Source organism: Idiotropiscis lumnitzeri, chromosome 13, assembly GCF_059441095.1.
Source record: "Idiotropiscis lumnitzeri isolate Australia: NSW breed Sydney's pygmy pipehorse chromosome 13, RoL_Ilum_1.0, whole genome shotgun sequence".
Taxonomy (NCBI): domain Eukaryota; kingdom Metazoa; phylum Chordata; class Actinopteri; order Syngnathiformes; family Syngnathidae; genus Idiotropiscis; species Idiotropiscis lumnitzeri.
Genome location: NC_142403.1, coordinates 18,297,575 through 18,316,659, shown reverse-complemented (window position 1 = coordinate 18,316,659; position 19,085 = coordinate 18,297,575). Strand labels below are relative to the sequence as shown.

Sequence of the window (19,085 nt, the reverse complement as noted above, 5' to 3'; positions counted from 1 at the left end):
TTAGTGGGAGATATAAGACAAGGTCAGAATCAAAAGGATGAAATGATCCTAACATGGCTGAGCGTACTGTAGTACACTCTGTATGAAATAAGACTTTTTAGATTAGGAAATCATGAAAATGCAAAGTGTGAAATATGCAATGTCATGAAATCAAGTCAAGTGCAATGTAGAGTAAATCAAACAAATAGTAGTTCACTTTTTTTTGGTTTAGTTTTATTTAAGTTATTAACTTCTCTTTCCACTTGAATGACAGGACTAGTAAAGAACATTACGCTCAATTCCAGTGTTGAAATGTCACATTTCATCTTTTTTCCTGCGTCTCCTTCTCATCAGGCCAGGAGAATAAAAGCTCAGAGATCATCCCGGGAAAGTTTGCACGCCAATTGCATCGAGTCTGCCGTTTCCGTCAGGCGGCTTTACGGGCAGACCGTCATAAGTCCGGGGTTGAGCCGAGCCCCGTCCTCCGACGCCCGGAGAGAGGGAGAAGTGGAGTACAGATGGAAATGTGACAACGGCGAGTTAGTGAGGCATTGGTCATCTAGGCATTCAGATACGGAGGAAGATCCTGCTCCACCACCTGCACAGAACATGTTCACAACCAATTAGAGTGTGATTTCTTTGTTTTGTTTTTTCAGAAATTTCAAAAAAAATAAAAGCTTTTCTCCAGAATAAATGCATTTACCCCCCCAAAATATATTTTTCAAAAAAAACTTTCCTAAAACAACATTTTAAATGATATCTCTATTAAATGTTCTTTTTTTTTCAGCAACAACAGGGCAAAAAAAAATCCCTAAACATTTGAGTTTGATTACTTGCTGAAGAGATTTTTTGGGAAAAAAAGGAAAAATTCCACCACTAGCTTTAACTTTGTTTTTTTTGGACAAAAATCTTTTTTTTATTGAATTTATTTTATATTCACATTTGTGTACATACCCTTGGATCATTCGTTGGTCCGTATCGTTTCACCACCTGACCCTCTTTGTTGATCAGAAACTACAAAGGAAAAAAGAAATCACGAAATTGCTTCATTTTTTTGGTTTACATTTCATTTCCTAAGCAAAACCTCAAAAGCCGAACACCCCCGAAAGTGTAACAATTTAGTGTCTTCTGGTAAAACGGGCCTCAAAAGTCAATAAAAAGACGTCAGTAAATCTTGGACTTCAGCTAAATTTAGTGGCTGACATTTAAAAAGCTGGAAGTCAGCTTTAGAGGTTTCACTGTATTGTAAAGGTTTTTTTTGGGGGGGGGCAAAATATTAGGGTCAGCACCTTTATGCTATTTACCTTTGTGAAATTCCACTTGATGCCGCTGCATGGTTTAAAACAAACAAAAACAAATGTAATGTCACGTAACAAAAGGACAGGCGACAATGGAGTAGGAGATGGAAACAAGTCTCACTTTCCCAGGAAGCCTCTCCCGTTGGGCTGCTCCTTCAGCCACTTCCACAACGGGTGAGCGTCGGGCCCGTTGACGTCGATCTTACTGAACATGTCGAAGTGGGCATTGTACGACAGCGCAAACTGCTTGATCTCGAAGTTAGTGCCTGGCTCCTTTCGAGCGGACAAAAAGAAATACAGGTGGATGAAGTCAGACTCAAAGACAACATGCGCTCCTTGCGTGCTGGATCGCCACCCTGGCCGCCATATTGGATGTGGCGAAATGAAGCAATCGACGAAGATGTCTCAGCTGTTGTGAAATGCGTTGTATTGCATTCATTTGCTGCTTGGACATATAGAAACCATTTTACAGTTTAGACTGAACAATAACTTTGAACTGTATTTGGCCGTAACGTAATTTTGTGGCTAATACTAAAGTTATGTATGGGCTTAATACTGTGGATTTCCAAAGTGAAACACCAATCTTCAATCAATGTTGTCTTTTCCATTCCACTAAATTGCCCCTAAGTAAAGTCGCTATTAAAAAAAAAAAAAGTCTACACGTCTTTACCCAAGTGCCAGGTTTTTGTGCTATAAAAAACGTGACCAATACAAATCATTTTCCACCATTAAAGGGACCTATAATTCAATTGACAGAAAAAAAAAACACATTTTCCTGAGTACAAATAAACAATCCCTCATAACTCTGAATGGGGTTGTTCAGATTTAAACAATGACTCTAAAGAAAAAACAAATACATTTAAATGGGAGTATGGACACACCTGCCACCATTTTTAATTACCTCAAATTAACCTCCAGATAAAGTCCCAATGTTGTAGTAGGCTTTCTCTGACTTTGCCTGAAGTTTTTGTGTGAACACTCGACCCACATTGACTAAGAAGAAAAAAACAGCCCCAAAAGATGATGCTGGCACCAAAATAATCACTTTTGGCTCTCCGATTTCTTTCAGTGATGTGCAGTGTTATTGCCAAACAACCGAACAGGACCTGTAACAGGAAGATCTTCCACATCCAATATGGCGGGTCTATTGTAAATGATGTCCATGAATGAAATGACACCGCTGGTAGCGCAAATCGAGCAGACCTGGTTGGCAAACTGGTTGGAAGGGAAGGCGAGGATGCGTAAACCTCTCTCAGCATACTTGGCGTGCATCTCGGCAAACTGAGAGTAGTTTACGGGCGTTTTGCCTCATTTGGACGCTACGTTGGTGATGATGACCACGTTGCCCCTGACAAAAGAATGTGCATAGTTACAGTTCGAGTGATTGGTTTGGAGACAGTCGCCGCACACTTGAGTAGAGGCTCACCTGTATTTTTCTAGAGAGACCACATTGCCATCAATGTCGGTGGCTGAGAAGTCATAAATGGATGTGGCCGAGCTCCAGTCATCTGTCGGGGCGCCCTGTGGAATGACACAAAGACACATTAAGATGATAAAACACAAACTGTATTGACTATTTTACATAAAAAATTGCATATAATTTAAAAAATTAAAAGTTAAAAAAAAAGACTAAGTTAGACACTTTTTACGCAAAACCAAATGTATATAGTAAATGAGGTGAAATTCATATAAATGGATAAAGTAAAAAAATAAAATAAAATTACATACAGGATCTAAATTAAAAATAAATTCAATTTGAAAAATGAAAAAGTAAAAAAACACACATATACAGATTTCGCATTTGCATCACCAAAAATACCATTAAAAGGATCAAAGTGAATGTTAATTGAAAACAGACATCAAAACATTTAAAAAAAAAAGACCATCCAAAATACACCAAATGCAACAGAGGTGAAGATGATCAATTATTGACTCATCAACCAGACAAGACAGAAAGAAATGAATCACTGCGCTCTCATCTGTCAAAAATTCATCTCACTTACTACATAATCTATCTGTCCGAATTCGAGAGCATTCTTGCATTGGCTGCGCTTCCATGCCATCCATTCCCAGACGAACACGACGAACACGGTGAACTCTTACCAAAGCCTGCAGCAAGACACTGAACAGGACAGCTGAGCCTACGAGACGCATGGCTGCTCTTCAGTGTTCTCCTCGGAAAGCAGAAAGCAATCCAACCGCTTCCTTATTTAGCCTCCTTAGCTCCGCTCGCCATACGTCCCTGCAGACTCTTATAAAGCCGGCAAGGGATCAGTGACTCAACTGATAAGCTGCAGTTGTCCAATAGCTGACGTTCTGCAGTGCTGACCCGTAATCCACATCAGCCATTCACGGGTTCGGGGTCCAGAGTCCACTTCATTATCATAAGCTCATAAAAGGATATTGTAAAATAAGAAATTGGAACGATAACACACAGTTAAGAAGTTATGGGCTCTAATCTTGGCTCTGGCCTAACTGGAAATATGCATTTTAGATTAATTGAAGAATCTAAATTGGTGTGAACGTGAGTGTGAATAATTGTTGAAAAATAATTGGTACTGCAAGAACAACCATCAACAACAAATAATATCATCACACCAATGCCTTGAGATTGTTTTCATCTGACAGCGCTTGAACTCAAAACACTCGTATGAAATATCTACCAAAATATCTTACAGAAATGCCATTAATACGTTTCAATCAAACATACTTTCTTAAGGTGAATCTATTTGAAATTGTCTTATTTTAATGTGGCAAATCAAAACAAGCGTAATCCAATAATAAAAGTAATAACTCGTTGGGGCCCCCTAGTGGTCGCCGTGCCCTGAGCAGGTGCATAGTTTGGCTGTGCCTTTGGCTCGTCTATTTGACATGATATGACCCATTTAAAATATTGCCAGTACAATTCCAGCTAAAATGCACTATTTGGAGTTTTGCAATGACACGCTTCAAGCGAACAGATAAATAATATTGTATGACGTGTGAGTGTCAGCAAGATGTTTTGGCACTGATAACAGCAGCACACATTCCAGCCAAGCTCACGTGAACATTTCAGGCCCCCCCCAAAATAAATAAAAAATATAACTAAACTAAAAAAAAAAAACGTCGTTGTACTTTACCGTAGTGGGAATCAGAAAGTAGAGTAGCACCGCCAACGACGTTGCACTGGTGGCCACAGCCGCGCATGTTATCATCAAGCATAACGGCCTCATTGTGGAGGACATTTTGATCAAACAGTGAAGAAGCCCACCCCGCCTTTCTTGTTTGTTACAAAACCGCCACATTAAATATTATTCCGGCATTTTTCTACGTTACTTTTTAATTTGTTCGTATGTAATAATGTATCCCCTTCTCTCCGATTTTTGTTTTTCATTTTATTTCATTGAAACTCCGCCCATTCAGTGCAGTACGTTATCTGACGTCATCAGCCAGCGACAGTAAACGATCGCGTGCGTCGAACGGAATAAGACCTTTGAATATTTAACAGTGACAAAATAACCCTTTTATGATTGATAATCGGAGTATAATTTATCTAGACCCATAAGGACTATTTTGATAAAGTATGGACGACGAAGAAGAAACATACAGATTATGGAAGATTCGCAAGACCATCATGCAAGTGAGTTATGTGGGTTCGAAGCTACCCGCGTTAACTTCTCGTCACTTTCAAGTTCGATATCTCCTTGTGGTATCTACTGTAAATGTTTTATTTTCTGTTCTAATTTACTGCTAATTCGTATTACACCAAATGTAAAGTGCTTTGTTAGAGCTCCAGCTGTTGTGAAATGCGATATAGTTGTATTGATGCCGATTCTCTGCCTGGCGATGCTTTGCAGTGGATGATGTTGGGCAGACATTTACGAGCAGTGGCTCATGGGTTGTAATAAGTACATTTTTAAAAATGATTTTATTCTATGTTGTAGCTATGCCACGACAGAGGTTACTTGGTGACCCAGGATGAGCTGGACCAGACTCTCGACGACTTCAAGAGTCAGTTCGGAGACAAACCTAGCGAGAGTCGACCCAGACGCACGGACCTGACCGTGTTGGTGGCGCACAACGATGACCCCACCGACCAGATGTTTGTTTTCTTCCCCGGTAAGAGGCTAAAGAGAGGAACCAAAAATATTCTTTAAAAAAAAAATGCTCCACTGTACTCTTTGTGATGCATAAATACAGCTTTCTGAAACGCTTATCGTCACTAAGGTCACGGTTACGACAATGAACAGAGTAAACCTCCCCCAACACCCAAAATCATTACTCTTTTGTCTTTAAATCACGATTCCAGACTCCCAGAAAGGTGTGGCATCACCTTCACCCGTCGATCCTGGAAACTTAAAATTGCGTGCATTGGAAATGATTAGTTCTAATTTTGCCTCTCTTCAGAGGAGACCAAAGTGGGCATCAAGACTATTAAGATGTACTGTCAGAGGATGCAGGAGGAGAACATCACACGGGCCATCATTGTGGTCCAAATGGGCATGACGCCATCTGCAAAACAGGTTTGATATCATATTATTTACTGCATGCATACATTATGTACGTTTGTGTGTGTTCACGACTTTACCTACCTCCCAGTCTTTAGTGGACATGGCACCCAAGTACATCCTGGAGCAGTTTCTACAGCAGGAGCTACTCATCAACATCACTGAGCATGAGGTAAAAACACTCAACAAAAACATCATGTACACAATAGACACTCACGTTTCATTATACTGTATTTAGGCTATCATTTTATTGGTTTCTGTCCCACATATAAGGTGGTGAAAAGTTAATTCTAAAACATTGGGTACAACGATGATCCCAATTTTAAAATGAAATTACCCTTTGAAATATTTTGACCTTACTTTAAAAGAACACCAACTGCAAAAATAAACAATAATTAAGTCACATCATGAATTTGCACAGTTGTAACTCTTGATTCTTCCCATGAGGGGGAAATAAATGACAATTTGTTCTTCTTCCGTCTTTCAGCTTGTGCCAGAACACATCGTCATGACAAAAGAGGAAGTGACGGAGCTCCTGGCCAGATAGTATCCTCTTCTCTTAATGTAGACACTAAAAGTAAAATGTTGGGATATGCATGCCATCTAAATGAGAAACTGTTCAGACTTGACCGGTAAAGTATCTTGTTTCTTTCTGGACAAAATGTGAAATTGTTTGCCTTAACAAACATGCTCACCTCAGTAAACTCAAGGAGAGTCAGCTGCCCAGGATCCAAGCCGGAGACCCCGTGGCTCGCTACTTTGGCTTAAAGAGAGGACAGGTAATTAAGAATGATTTGGAAGCACACGACGGAGGGAAAGGTGTGAGCACTTACTTATTACTGCAAATCAAGGAAGGGTCTGGCTGCTCAGCACATCATCAATCCAAGATTCGAGCAATATATTTTACGGGGACCATTTCTCGTAATTTTTAGATTAGGAGAAGAAAAAAATATTTTTTCTCTTGGACCCGCAAAGCACGTTTATAAAGTCACCATTGCACTAGAAATTGAGACTTTAAAGCTGTACATGTTTGCAAAGGTGGTGAAAATCATCAGGCCAAGTGAGACAGCTGGACGGTACATCACCTACAGACTGGTGCAGTGACAGGTAAGCGTCATCCATGTTCAACATTTTGATTCTGACTAGTAAGAGTGACTGTTTATATTTTGCATCCTAGATGTCAGAACTGACGTTCCAGCCACACATCATCCTTGGATTCCTGATTTAACTGTGTTACATTTGTTTGTGTTTTAATTCTAAAAAATGAAGTTTGTAAAATAAAAATCTATTGAAAAGAGCCAGAGTGATATTTCTTGAACAAAAAATTTTTTTTTTCTGGAATTATCTTCCACATTTCCTCTTATTCTCGGTAAAGACTGCAAATAATGTATTGGTGAAAGCCTTGGCCTCCCAAGGATAAAAGTTTAGTGCCGCCACTGGACTCCCAAATTTTATAAGTCGAACGCACCAGTCTATCATAACTAACCTATGGTAGCCTAAAAGTAAAAGCATAATAACAATAAATAAATATTTGGATGTGAAGCACTAAAAAAGAATAAAAAAAACAAAAAACTAAGCAAGTCTAGTGTATTTTTATGCTATTGTGCAACCTTTTCCAAATCAAAAACCCGAGGATGCCCTCACGTCTCATTATTTTATTAAAACAGACAAACATGTAAAACAATGCAATATGAATTTGAAATTGTGACAAAAACAGTGCTGAAATAAAACCAGCAGCACGTAAGGCGATAAAAACACTTTGTGGACTGAGCGCGCCAATTAAGTCCAATAAGAAAAGCCGAAAGCTGCAAAAGTGATTAAACAAATTCGGGCCCTTTGGCTCGGTTCCTGCTGAGTGCCATCTTCTTGCTGCACAGGCGTGCCAGCAGAACTCTGGAGCGACCCGACAGTGGGGAGCAGTAGTAGTAATTATTGGACTGGTTGACGTTGAGCTCGGCCAGAGAAGCGATCAGGCCGCCCTCGGCCCCGTCGTCGTCGTCCGGGGGGACGCCGGGCGGGGGCGGAGGCCCGTCCGGCTCCAGGCTGTCCTGGTATCTCAGCCGCTCGTCTTCGTCTGCCACTTCCGCTTCTCCTGGGTCGGCGCTCTCGTCTTGCTCCGAGTCAGAGTCGGGGAGCTGCTCGCTGGAGCCCATGGAGCCTGAGGAGGTACCCGTGTCGAGTCAGTGGGTGACATTACTCAGCCAGGTTTGCGGGGGAAGCTGGACCCCTTGAGCCCACCCCCCTTCACGAGTAGATCCTAAACAATGCCTTAGTCAGATTTGTATCATAAAGTGTTGATGCGAAGAGGGTAGCGCAGGCTGACTTGATCAACTGATAACGGAGAGTGGCTTTAGATTAAGACACGACGATGTCAATAGTCGATTGAATGGTCACTGTTGTCCGGGCGTTCATCCGCAATCGCGACACGCCTGACACAATTCACCAAATAATAATGAGCAGGTCAATCCACAGAGCAAAACTTAAACTTGCAGTGCAACAAAACCAAAACGCATATGCCCGAGTCGTCATCATGAAACCGACATTGCACGCAGCATTTTGAAATATTTATTGAAATGCGCAACTCACCGCAGCCTTCGTCCATTTTGTCCGACTCAGACTTGCTCTTCCTGTGCGGGCCTGCGTCCTCCTCGCCGTCGGCAGAACTGCTGGTCACATCTTCGACCTGAACCTGCACCATCAGCACAAACTGGATCAATATCGCACCTCAAATTCAAAGTTATTGTAAAAATGCATTTCTTTAGTGCGTCTCAAAATTTTCTGTTATGGCTCCCCCCCCAGCAAGAATAAAACGATTCACAGTTCACACTTCACCCAAAACAGACACCAGTTAATCTCTTCAGCCAAATATGAGAACATTGAAAGTTTATGCAATAAAAAAAAATGTCTTCTCCTCGTTTATTGAGACCCAACCTCGAGTAGATGTCTCGCAAGAGAAAATGAGCGTAAGAAGCTCACCAGGCGAGCTGAGGTGGAGGCCGAGCGGCAGGTCTTGTGGCTGTGGGAGCTCTTGGACTGGAAGATGGAAGCGTAGAAGACGATGAGGGCCTCCACCACGCGAGCCTGGTGGGGGTAGTCCACCAGCGACGAGAGCGAAATGGTAGCCCCCGTGGGACGAGGTCGCATCAACGACGGCCCGAACACGATCCCCAAGTTACTTGGACTCATTTTGTTCTCCTCCTCCAGCTCGGCGATCCTAAAACAAGCAAGATCTCACGTCACGGAAGGCGTCCTCGACACTAATGGATCGGAAGCCGCGGCATTGTCCTCCTCACCGCCGAAGATGGCGACTCAGGTATCGCAGGGTGGCCATGTTGGCTTTGGGCAGCTCCTTCAGAAGCTCCCTCAGCTTGCCAACCAGTACCAAAGTCTCCGGCTCCGTTTCGGGTCCAAGGTCCGCCAGCTGAGCCCCCTTCCCCACTGCCGGGGGGCCACCGGGCTCCTCGGGGTCGGCTTCGGCCTGCACGCTTTCCTTCGCCAGACCCACCAGATTGTTGTAAATGTGGAACGGCAGGATGGGCTCAGGCAGCTGGACGGCAAACAAGCAGGAAATGAAGCAAACCAAGTTCAACACGTTTGAAGTATTTTACTTTTGCCCCCCCCCGCCTCTGAAATTGTAGCGTCCTTTTGCTCAGCAAGCCCGACCTGTCGCAGGTAGAGCTTGAGCACGTTGCTGATGTCGTGCGGCGAACACTGCGACAGCTCCACCAGTTCCTTGCCGTTCTCAAAGGCCTGACACAGCTTCTCCACGCGCGTCTTCACGCCGTTCACCCGATAGATGCCCTGCGAGCCAGCGTACACGTGAGCCAACGCATTTGATTCGTGCGGCACTTCTCACAGAAGGTTTTGCAGATTCTTCCGATGTCTCACCTTCATCTTCAGCGCCCGTCTCTCGATCTCCGAGATGCACTTGGTGACGATGAAGGGGATGCCGTCGCTGGCGCAGCTGGCCACCTGAGAGAACTCCCGGCCGAAGAGCTGCAGTCGCCCCTGCAGCTTTTTGTGTCCGCACTGGATGGCGAGCGTCTCCAGGCAGCGTTTGTGACAAGCCAGGAAGCACTACCGACACGCCCAGGAGGAGACCGCCATTTTTGTTTGAGGGGTTTTGGGGATAGAAAACAAAAAACCTGCGTCGGTGTCCCCTCACCTCCTCGCACTCGGCGCCCTGGAAGTACACGTAGCTGTCGCACTCGCGGCACTTGGCGGGCGTGCGCAGCTTCCTTAGGCGGTGCGTTTGGGCGGCTTTGGACAGGCCCACGTTGCGGAAAGGTCTGGTGGAGACCACCACGTCGGGGTCCATGTCGTTCATGTCTGCGGCAGAATCAAAGCTACATGGTAAACGTATGACCAGAGTTGGGCACTTGACCCTTTTTTGACGGTCAGTCCCCAAAATTTTCTAGGTTACACAAAACGGTCACACTCGGGAGGGGGGAGGGAGGTTTGGAAAAAGCCATCTTTTGTCACATGACCTCCAGAGAGGACTTACTTGGCGTCTGAAACGAGGCCACGTTCCCATCTTTGTCGTCCGTGTCCTCGTTGGATGACACGGTTCCGGTGGATGACGTCCGGGCAATCTTGCTGATGTCAACTGGTGCCACAAAAAGGAAGCCAGACGTAAAAAAAACTTTTTCATAGAGAAAAACGTGACGTACGTCAATTGTGATTGGCGCACTTGTGCTGGCGATTGGAGACTCCAGGGCGCCGTCTGCTCCCACGCTGTCGTCACTCACCGTGGAGCCCCACGACTTGTGACCCTGCCCTGCACAACACGTCCACATAGAAAGTCATGTCAAAGTTTCACAGTAGGAATAGTGTTCCTTTTTCCTTGGGACGCTTCATTTTTGTGTCCTTGAACACAGAGCTGATGTGTAAATTCTCGTTTTATTGCGTCTGACTATAGAACATTCACCCAGAAGGTTTGTGAAGGGTCCAAACAAATTTGTCCTGTCTATAAACATTTCAAACAGACTTGACTTAAACAAGAGGCATCACTCACTGGGATGACGCTCCTCGTCCACACCTGCGCCGGCGTTGTCCGCCCGGCCCATCTGCTCCGCGTCAAAACTGTCGGTCCTCGGTCTGAGGACGAGGCTGCAATTTATTCAGCACCGTGAATTAAAAGTCTCACCTCAGCGTTCCACAAAACGGCCTTCCTTACTGCGACGTTGCACCGCAGGGGGTGAAGGTCTCGAACGCGTAGCAGACGGCGGGCTGATCGGGCAGCTGCAGGTCTCGCACGTGGGCGGCGTATTGCTGGCCCGGGTCGTACAGCTTGCTGCTCTCGCACAGAGTCTGGTAGCAGACGGGCAGCGCCACCGTCTGCATGTGCATCGACTGATAGTACGAGATGGTGGCCTGGCGGTTGCGTGGGAAAGCACACGTGAGGGGAAACGGCGGTGGAAAAGACGGTCAAAGATGTGGCGGTGCGCGTTGCGGAGTCGGACCGAGCGCAGCGTCTGGTCGCTTTGTTTGATGAGGTCCTGCAGCCGCCTCAGCACCGTGACTTTGGTGTGCTCCAGCGCCATCATCTGAGCCGTGGCGTCGGCGATGCACGTCCTGTAGGTCGCCTCCGCCTCGTCCGCCTGCAATCAAAATAGATGCCGCTGTCTTTTTTTTATGCCTCTCTCATCAGTCTTTTTGTAACGGCACTTTTTTGTCATAAAATTACAATTTCCTTGTCAATGACTGCCAGGTGACGGTTTTGTTAAATTTCCAACTTCATTTTCTTTGCAAACTTTTTTGACCACTGACCTATCTTGCAACGTTACAACATTTTCCTCATAGCATTATGCCTTTTTCTGGTAACAAACATTTTTCTCTCCACGGTCTATATTGTCTAAACCTTTTTGATTGGCGGGCCACAATGGCTTCTACACCTCACCTCATCTGAGAAAAAAAAATAAAAATTTAATTTAAAATGAAAGTGAACAAAAGCATTACAAAAAATTATATATCTTTGAAAAACCACAGAATTTAGAGAATGAATGTCACAATTAATTACTTTCAAGTTCGACGGGCCGGTTTAAAACGTTTAATGGGCCGCATGTGGCCCCCGGGCCATAGTTTGCTCACAGCTGCTCTAAACTTTTTCTTCTTGTCATAATAGACCCAAATGTGCCTTATTTTCCCAATTTGATTTAGTTTTTGAGGCCATTACGTCGTCCTAATGCCCCAAAAGCTGTTTATTTCTTGATTGATTTTTGAGCCACCATCGAGTTGGCAGTGGCGAGCAACCTTGTTGCGCGCTTCTTCCTCCAAGCGCTTCTTCTTGTCCAAGGACTTGGCAGTGGCTCCGGCCCCCTCCTCCTCGGCTCGACTGGCGGCTGCTTTGGCCTTGTGGTCCTCGCAGCGCGCCATGTAGGCTTGCTTGGCCTTGCGCAGGTTGGCCTCGCAGTCCATCTGGAGGAGACGCAGCTCACCTCACACTCAAGACCCGAGTCACGTGCGCGCAACGCGTTCCGACACAAACCAGCTTTCTCTTTGCTCGAACCCAGTGATCCTTGATTTCCTTCCGACGCTTCTCGTGCTCCTGCTTGCGCTGCATCAGCGGCTGCACACAAACATAGGCGGGCACGTTCACGTTCTGCTTTTCACGACACACAAAAAGTTTTTCTCACAACCAATGGGAGTAAACCTGGATAAAGGTCTGATTGTGCAGGGTGGCGCTGGCCTGCTGGAGGCCCACGCTCTGTTCCTGGTCCTGCTCCAAAGCGAGGGAGTAGATGGAGAAGAGGGGCATGTGGGGCTGCAAGGTAAAAAAAAAATAAATAAATAAATAATAGTAGCAGCATTGAGTGCACAAAAAAAATAAATAAAAAATGTCGGCTCACATGTGTTATGCTGTGTTTGCAGGACTGGTATAATCTCTGAAGACCTTTTGAGAATTCCATTTCTGGTGGAAGACAGACATGCTCAGTTAGAAAGGACCAGAAGTGAAGTTCATCCGTTTTGTTTTTTTTTTCCCTCTCAACACTAAAACTGTTGAAGTCATGACTATTAGAGCCGACCGATTTGTCATTGTGTTCCAAAAGCATTTTTCCCAATTATTGTTTGGTTAGAAAAAAAAAAAAAAAGGAACAACAATGAATCAATATCACACACAGGAAGGTTTGCTGAATCTTGTCGAAACGGATTCAGTTACTGTGAAATGATAATCTGATTTTGTGAACGACGACAGAAATTTAAATAATTATTGGTGAGAAACTGAAATCAGAGGATTCGGATATTTTTAAGTTAAACAAATTCTCTATTCAAATAATTTGATAATCGTGACAGAGCTAATGACTAGAATTATCCTAAATTAATGCTTTGTAATATTACATTATTTTAATTTTTTTTTTTTTTAATGAATCGGAACATCCACCCACCCCCTTAACTTGAACTTTCAGACTCATTTCTCGTAACATTCCCAACTTTTTATTCTATATTTTAGGACTTCTTAACATTACAATTCTATTCTCGCAACATTTTTATTTTTATTGCCATCCTAACGCACCCAGTGAGGTCCTCTTCTCCACGTAACTGATGAGATCCTTCATGTACTTGGCGATTGTTTTGGCGTACTGCAGAGCCGAGTCGACGCCGCCTTCACTGCGTTGCAGGATCACGTCTACCGCTTCGATGTTGCCTGCGGATCGGGAAAGTTGCGACTTGGACGTTATGAAGTCGGTCGCGGTTGTTAACAGAGTTGTTTCGATGCGAGTGAAAGCGCGGGATGAGGCGGCGCACCCATGTCGTCCGAGTTGCTCCCGAGTGGACCGCCGTCTTGACTTGCGGCGCCGCACAAGTTCTCCATGGACTGCACAACGCAACGGAAACTTTTAAATGTGACAAATGCATCAAAAGCGCAGCTGAATGGAGAACAGGATCCGAAACTCACCCGGCTCTTCTCGGTGGGCAACAACGAGAGCAACGTGCTACTGTCCACCTCGCCCATCAGCAGCTCAGACACGCTGGGCACAAGCACAAAGTATAATTTCACTTTAAGGCGTTTTTGTAATTTTATTTTCTTTGAACATTGAATTTTTTTCCTCATCCCTCCGTAATATTACAAACAATTTTTTTTTGGGTGAGTCTTCATTTTCATGAATACAACTTTTTTCTTTCAATATCACTTCCACTAGTAAAGCGACATTACATAACATTATTATTATTAATAATAATAATAACTTAATCTTTTTTTGAGTAACATTGCAATTTTTTTTTGGACTGCGAGAGCTCAATTTTGAAGATCCTGCGACGCCTTTTTTTGAATACGTTATTCTTAAAGTGTCTTTTCCCTGTGAAAAAAATCTCTCGTAAGTTTTTATTTTAACAATGCAACTACGTTTGTGATCCGCCCATAAAACAGTTTTTTTTGTATAAATCTGGAAACATTTGGAATTAATACTTTGACCTTTTCGCAACATTAAAACTATCCGAAATTCAAAACTATTTTGACTTAAACTTTTATTTTCCTGACAGTACGGCAACTTTCTCTCAACACTATTTGATTTCATTTTTGAATAGAATAAATTTGACAGGAGCATGCAGACAGCCAAGATTCATTTCAATGCATCTTATCATGGTTACAAAAATTAGCGATGTGTGCTCATCTGCCATCAGATTTATTTATTTTTTTTTCCAGGAGCGCAAAGTTCACGTTACGGTGGACAGAAAAGTACAGCTGAGTGGATGAGGAAACTGCGCCATCAGACATTTCAACTATGCGACGGCTCACTTCCTCTTGCTGCTCTGACAGTTAACAGACATGTGACCACCTCCTACACAAACAAGCAAGCGCTACCTATTTTGTCACTTTGTAAAAAGACAAATTGGAAAAAAAAAAAAGAAAAAAATAATCAGCTCAAATTTAGCAAAGCTGCTGTGTCATTTGCGACCGAGTAAATCCAAATCCTGGATGAAGAACATCGGATTGTCTCCACCGCCAGACATTTTGTGTGACGGCGTGCAAGAAAAGAAACCCACTTCCTGTTTTCGAGCTTTCCGCCTCATGCAAATGTGTCACCATTTACGCACTTCTCTCCAGCACAATTTGGAACACACAACTTCGGTTTTGAAGCGACGTTGCTGCGACTCACTTGCTGCTGAAGGCCACGGCGATTGTCTCAATGGCTTTCTCAAAGTCCTTTTTGTCCGAGTCGTTGCACGCCTCATAGTGAAAACCTAAAAAAAAAAAAAAAAATTATTTTTTTTTTGTCGTCATGAATTGTATTACGTCTTAGAAAGAACAAAAACATTTCTATACATCAGCTTTAGTGAGATCATGTGACCCCCTTTAGTCAGTCGATCCGCTTCCGACCATCATATCGTTTCTTGATGCAATCGTTTGTTTCGATGCTTTAATTCTTTTCCATATCCATGCACATCTACGAGAGGAAACGAACACCCGAAGCGCCAAGTCACCCATCCCGTTTGACTCGCCTTTGACTTTGGAAATAAGTTTTCCAGCAGCAGTGAGGATCTCCACCGTGTTGAGGAAGGGGTACGTGTTGATGACCTGCCGCAACACGCGCAGAACCTCCCCCAAGCACTCGTGGGCGACGGGTCGCTGATTCTCCGTTCCTGCGTGCAAACGGGGGAGATATTTAGTTTGGTTTTTAATCACACTTGTTGGTTAGCGTGGGTACCAGACAATTTTTTTGAGTTAGTTTGTCACGACTATGTTAGCTCCTCGCGCAAGCTAGGTGCCATCAATTAGTCACTTGGGATCAAAAGGTATTGTGTTATGGTAATGACAATCGGATGTCATCCGGCGAAACCTTGACTTTTCAACGGCTTGGTTGCAGAGTCTCTGGCGTGCCCGGCTCTCTTCGGGCAGTAGGCGGGGGACACCTTGAAACTGGTTGCCAGCCAATCGCAGGGCACACAAAGATGAACAACCATCCGCGCTCACACTCATACCGACGGACAATTTAGAGTGTTCAATCAACCTGCCGTGCACGTTCTTTGCAATGTGGGAGGAAACCGGAGTACCCGGAGAAAACCCACCACGGCACGGGGAGAACATGTTAACGCCACACAGGAAGGCCGGAGCCGGAATCGAACCCACGACCTCTGCACTGTGAAGCCATCGTCGTCCACCGAGCCGCCCCGAACAGAAATATAATCGCATAAAATCATCTCATAGTAGTCAGGCGTTTGATGTCGTTGGTCGGGAAGGGGCGATGAAAAACATCGCCTGCTGCGAAAAACGGGTCGTTGAGTTGACCAACCTTCAGCCAGCACCACCACGTCCTTCAGCTTCTCAACAGCTTCAGCAAAACGCGCCACATCCCTGAGCAGGGCCGGGATGTCCTCCACCTCGATGGCGGCGCCCTCAGGACCTTCGGATGACGGTGGCGTCGGCGTTATGGCTCCTTTGGCCTGGCCTTTGGTGAACACCCACGACTGGAGAGTCAAACCTGAGATGGGAGTCGGGGGGGGCCCAAATTGGTTTAAGGGCAGATTAGACTGACATGGCAACACACCACATATGAAATCTGATTGGACAAAAAAAACGACCTACTGGAAGCAGTGCAGCCAAGAAAAATTACCAACTGAAGAGAATTGACTTTAAGGGTACAAATAGTAGAATTAAGGTTGTAAATTACGGCAGTGCTTTTACCGTTTTGGACAACAGAAAAGGCTTTCTAATGTTGCGGTGGTCTCACCTGCGGCACTGGCGTGTCGGCTCAGGGTGGTGGGCCGCCTCAGCGTGGCGGAGGAGGATGGGGCGCCCGGTGCCAGCTTGTTATGCTGAGGGCTCGGGGTTCCCGGGCAGGACAGCGAGGGGTCCTGGAGCCCCGCGGAAGACGGGGTGAGGATGGATGAGGATGAGGACGAATACGTGGGTGAAGAAGAGATGGTGATGTCGCCGGCATCCTTCCGAGGCAGCTCCGGGACGATGCACAGCTGGGAGGCACACAAGAGAGAAACGCTCAAAATGGCTCCCCCTTTGACATGGTGTCATCAAGAGACTTTCACAAGATCCTGCACGGCAACGCTTCCTGATTCCGAGGGTGCGGTAGAGATGTGATGAAATACAACTTGCCTACAAAACATGTCTATATTGAGCGATCTTATTTCTATATTACCTGTTTGAGCCGCACGTCCAGTCGCTCTTTGCCCTTACCGTCCATTTTCTTAGCCCTCAAACTGATGGTATAAGGCTTGTAGCTGCGTTTGCACCCCCGCTTCATCATGGCCATCGAACCTCAACGCACCAGAAGCTACATCCTCACTACTTATCTTTCACACGACACAACAGGCTGACTTGCAACACAGTAATTCACAATACATCATCACTGCCCTAGGCGCGCCTTCTCTTGGACTGAATGTTATCTGACACCACACTCACACCAAAAGTGACAGTTTCATCAGCACGCGCCTCCCGGAAGGGATGTGTTCACTCAATCATGCATAAACACCAAGAAGGCAGACCTTCAAGTATACAAATCGGCAATAGCATCTTTGGGAGATTTTTGATCAGAGCACACAAACTTGGATGTGGTGCACTGCATTCCCATTAAAAAAAAAAAAGGTACTTTGTTCAATATACCAATCACAAAACTAATGTGAGACACCCTCACATAAAATGGCTGACACGTGCACCACTCTGGTGATTCACATCGTTGATGTCCAATGTTTTTAATTTTCTTTTTAAATGTTCACGTTAATGGGATCTCTGATGTAGAAACTCAAATCGCGGAGAAATAGTAAAAAAAGAAATCTGAAAAAAATTGTTAGGTGTTTTTCACAGGACATTAATGATATTCAAAAGTTTAATTTGTGCAACCCCTCAGGTGATACATTTAATAAAAAATGGCTGACATGAGCCCGTTTGTGTGTTCATACAAACACACAGGAAGTGATGATCACACACAAACACAAACTTACGAAACGTAGGCACACGTACGCTCACGCCATCTCAATGCATGCACGCGCGCACACTCCCAACAGAAACACACAATACTATTTTATTTATAAAGCGCATTTCACGACAGCTGGAGCTGTAACAAAGCCCTTACCATATGACATCATGTAAATTAGCAGGACACAAATTAAAACACAAACAAATTTACAACACACAACTCCAAATATACGAACTGGCACAAAGAACAGAATACACATGGGCACACACACAATAATAAAATATTAAAAATGGAAAACTTCAAAAAGGTACACGCACAAGAATCAAAACAAACACACGACTCTAAAAGACCCAAACGAACACGCGCAAAGAACTCCAAAGAACGTACGACAACACGACCTTGAACGACACGCGCGCGCGCACAGACACACGCACACACACTAACCAAAAATCTCTCACGCTTGCCTCGCTTCCAAATCAATCAATCAAATCAATCATACCCATCAAAAGCGCCTCTCACCGTAATGGGCGGTCCGGGGCTTCCACTTCGACTCTTCTTGGAGATGGACGGCGTTTTGATAAGTTCTCGCTTCTTGCGGGCGAACATCTTGAGGGTGCCTCGACCTTCCATGCCGACACCCTTGAGTTTGACGTACAAAGCCCCCACCCACCCCCCCACTCTCCACTTGGGTGTCGCGCCGCCGCTCTCGCTACTCAGCGTGGAAGCGTCGTAGACATTCGTCCGGGTCCACCGAGGGTTTCTGTGCGCGGTCGGCTTCCTCGCGCCGTCGCACATTGAGCCGCGCAGGCTCACTGACGACGAGCAGCTTCCGCGCCTGCTGCTTCCTCAAAGTGGGTAGCGGGGGTGAGGTGGCCCGGGAAGATGCGTGCTACTTGATCAAACTAGACCACTTTCGACACGTGTCACTGGATAAACGTTGTCATGTCCCCGTCCCGGGACAGAAAAGTACAACAAACGAGGGTCCGACTTCAAAGTGACTTGTCGACAAAGGTTTTTCCAACGCAATCAAGTTATCAAAGCACACGTGCGCGTCCACGTCAAGTGCTTTGCGAGGTATTCTTCCGCCGATTCGCCTCACCTGCGCCTTGATGTGCGTTCGACCCCTATTATAATTGTCTTTTTTTTTTTTTTTTTTTTTTTTTTAAATACCAGAATCCCAAATCGACCTGAGCGTTATCGATAACTTTATGGAGTGATAACAAGATGGCTAAATTTTGCCTTGTATAGCCATGGCTATCGGGTTAGCCTTTAACTATTAGAGAACCCTTAAGTTTAAAAAATGACTCATTTTATTTATTTTTTTCTTAAAAATAATATAATGTTGACATTTAGAAAAAGCTTGTTCATTCTTGTGGAATTTGGGGGTATAGATTTGTTTAATTGGCAAAAAAAAAAAAAAGAAAAAACCCCTGCATCAAATTCATTCAAAT

At 44.6% G+C, this 19,085-nt stretch overlaps 3 protein-coding genes across 8 annotated transcripts; 1 reads left to right on the top strand and 2 right to left on the bottom strand.

The window, feature by feature from the left end:
- Nucleotides 1–191: 191 nt before the first annotated feature.
- On the bottom strand, nucleotides 192–4,662 carry gpx4a (glutathione peroxidase 4a). 4 transcript variants are annotated; one of them, XM_088313852.1, is made up of 8 exons: nucleotides 4,397–4,654; nucleotides 3,381–3,528; nucleotides 2,704–2,798; nucleotides 2,481–2,625; nucleotides 1,399–1,550; nucleotides 1,269–1,308; nucleotides 934–993; nucleotides 192–577 (listed from the first exon to the last, which is right to left on the bottom strand). In XM_088313852.1, the coding sequence occupies exons 2-8, from the start codon at nucleotides 3,429–3,431 to the stop codon at nucleotides 539–541; spliced, it is 582 nt and encodes a 193-aa protein (XP_088169978.1). In that variant the 5' UTR covers nucleotides 3,432–3,528; nucleotides 4,397–4,654; the 3' UTR covers nucleotides 192–538. The 4 variants fall into 4 exon arrangements, with proteins under 4 accessions (XP_088169978.1, XP_088169976.1, XP_088169977.1 ...); XM_088313850.1 differs by lacking the exon at nucleotides 3,381–3,528 and having other exon boundaries at nucleotides 4,397–4,662; XM_088313851.1 differs by lacking the exon at nucleotides 3,381–3,528 and having other exon boundaries at nucleotides 1,284–1,308; nucleotides 4,397–4,657.
- Nucleotides 4,663–4,681: 19 nt separating this feature from the next.
- polr2eb (RNA polymerase II, I and III subunit E, b) lies at nucleotides 4,682–7,061 on the top strand. Its single transcript, XM_088313854.1, has 8 exons — nucleotides 4,682–4,896; nucleotides 5,201–5,375; nucleotides 5,664–5,779; nucleotides 5,856–5,936; nucleotides 6,252–6,310; nucleotides 6,465–6,543; nucleotides 6,803–6,871; nucleotides 6,942–7,061. The coding sequence occupies exons 1-7, from the start codon at nucleotides 4,840–4,842 to the stop codon at nucleotides 6,866–6,868; spliced, it is 633 nt and encodes a 210-aa protein (XP_088169980.1). The 5' UTR covers nucleotides 4,682–4,839; the 3' UTR covers nucleotides 6,869–6,871; nucleotides 6,942–7,061.
- A 338-nt stretch (nucleotides 7,062–7,399) lies between these two features.
- arhgap45b (Rho GTPase activating protein 45b) lies at nucleotides 7,400–18,738 on the bottom strand. 3 transcript variants are annotated; one of them, XM_088313672.1, is made up of 24 exons: nucleotides 18,154–18,738; nucleotides 16,435–16,675; nucleotides 15,997–16,185; nucleotides 15,206–15,346; nucleotides 14,863–14,947; nucleotides 13,662–13,734; nucleotides 13,511–13,580; nucleotides 13,278–13,409; nucleotides 12,613–12,674; nucleotides 12,417–12,527; nucleotides 12,252–12,332; nucleotides 12,017–12,181; nucleotides 11,227–11,364; nucleotides 10,941–11,137; nucleotides 10,779–10,873; nucleotides 10,455–10,541; nucleotides 10,269–10,370; nucleotides 9,930–10,093; nucleotides 9,653–9,841; nucleotides 9,428–9,565; nucleotides 9,058–9,311; nucleotides 8,741–8,978; nucleotides 8,351–8,453; nucleotides 7,400–7,922 (listed from the first exon to the last, which is right to left on the bottom strand). In XM_088313672.1, exons 1-24 carry the CDS (start codon nucleotides 18,427–18,429, stop codon nucleotides 7,582–7,584), a joined length of 3,672 nt encoding a protein of 1,223 aa, XP_088169798.1. In that variant the 5' UTR covers nucleotides 18,430–18,738; the 3' UTR covers nucleotides 7,400–7,581. The 3 variants fall into 3 exon arrangements, with proteins under 3 accessions (XP_088169798.1, XP_088169799.1, XP_088169800.1); XM_088313673.1 differs by having other exon boundaries at nucleotides 10,779–10,861; XM_088313674.1 differs by lacking the exon at nucleotides 18,154–18,738 and adding an exon at nucleotides 16,858–17,101.
- Between the last annotated feature and the right edge of the window lie 347 nt (nucleotides 18,739–19,085).

Excerpts from the sequence above, each read along its gene's own strand:
- polr2eb (XM_088313854.1), top strand. The coding sequence starts at position 4,840 with ATGGACGACGAAGAAGAAACATACAGATTATGGAAGATTCGCAAGACC. Across the intron at positions 6,311-6,464 it reads ACGGAGCTCCTGGCCAGATA|TAAACTCAAGGAGAGTCAGC; the intron begins GTATCCTCTTCT and ends TGCTCACCTCAG. Across the intron at positions 6,544-6,802 it reads TTGGCTTAAAGAGAGGACAG|GTGGTGAAAATCATCAGGCC; the intron begins GTAATTAAGAAT and ends ATGTTTGCAAAG.
- arhgap45b (XM_088313672.1), bottom strand. The coding sequence starts at position 18,429 with ATGTGCGACGGCGCGAGGAAGCCGACCGCGCACAGAAACCCTCGGTGG. Across the intron at positions 13,735-14,862 it reads GCCGTGGCCTTCAGCAGCAA|CGTGTCTGAGCTGCTGATGG; the intron begins GTGAGTCGCAGC and ends GCTTGTGCCCAG. Across the intron at positions 13,581-13,661 it reads TGCCCACCGAGAAGAGCCGG|TCCATGGAGAACTTGTGCGG; the intron begins GTGAGTTTCGGA and ends TGCGTTGTGCAG.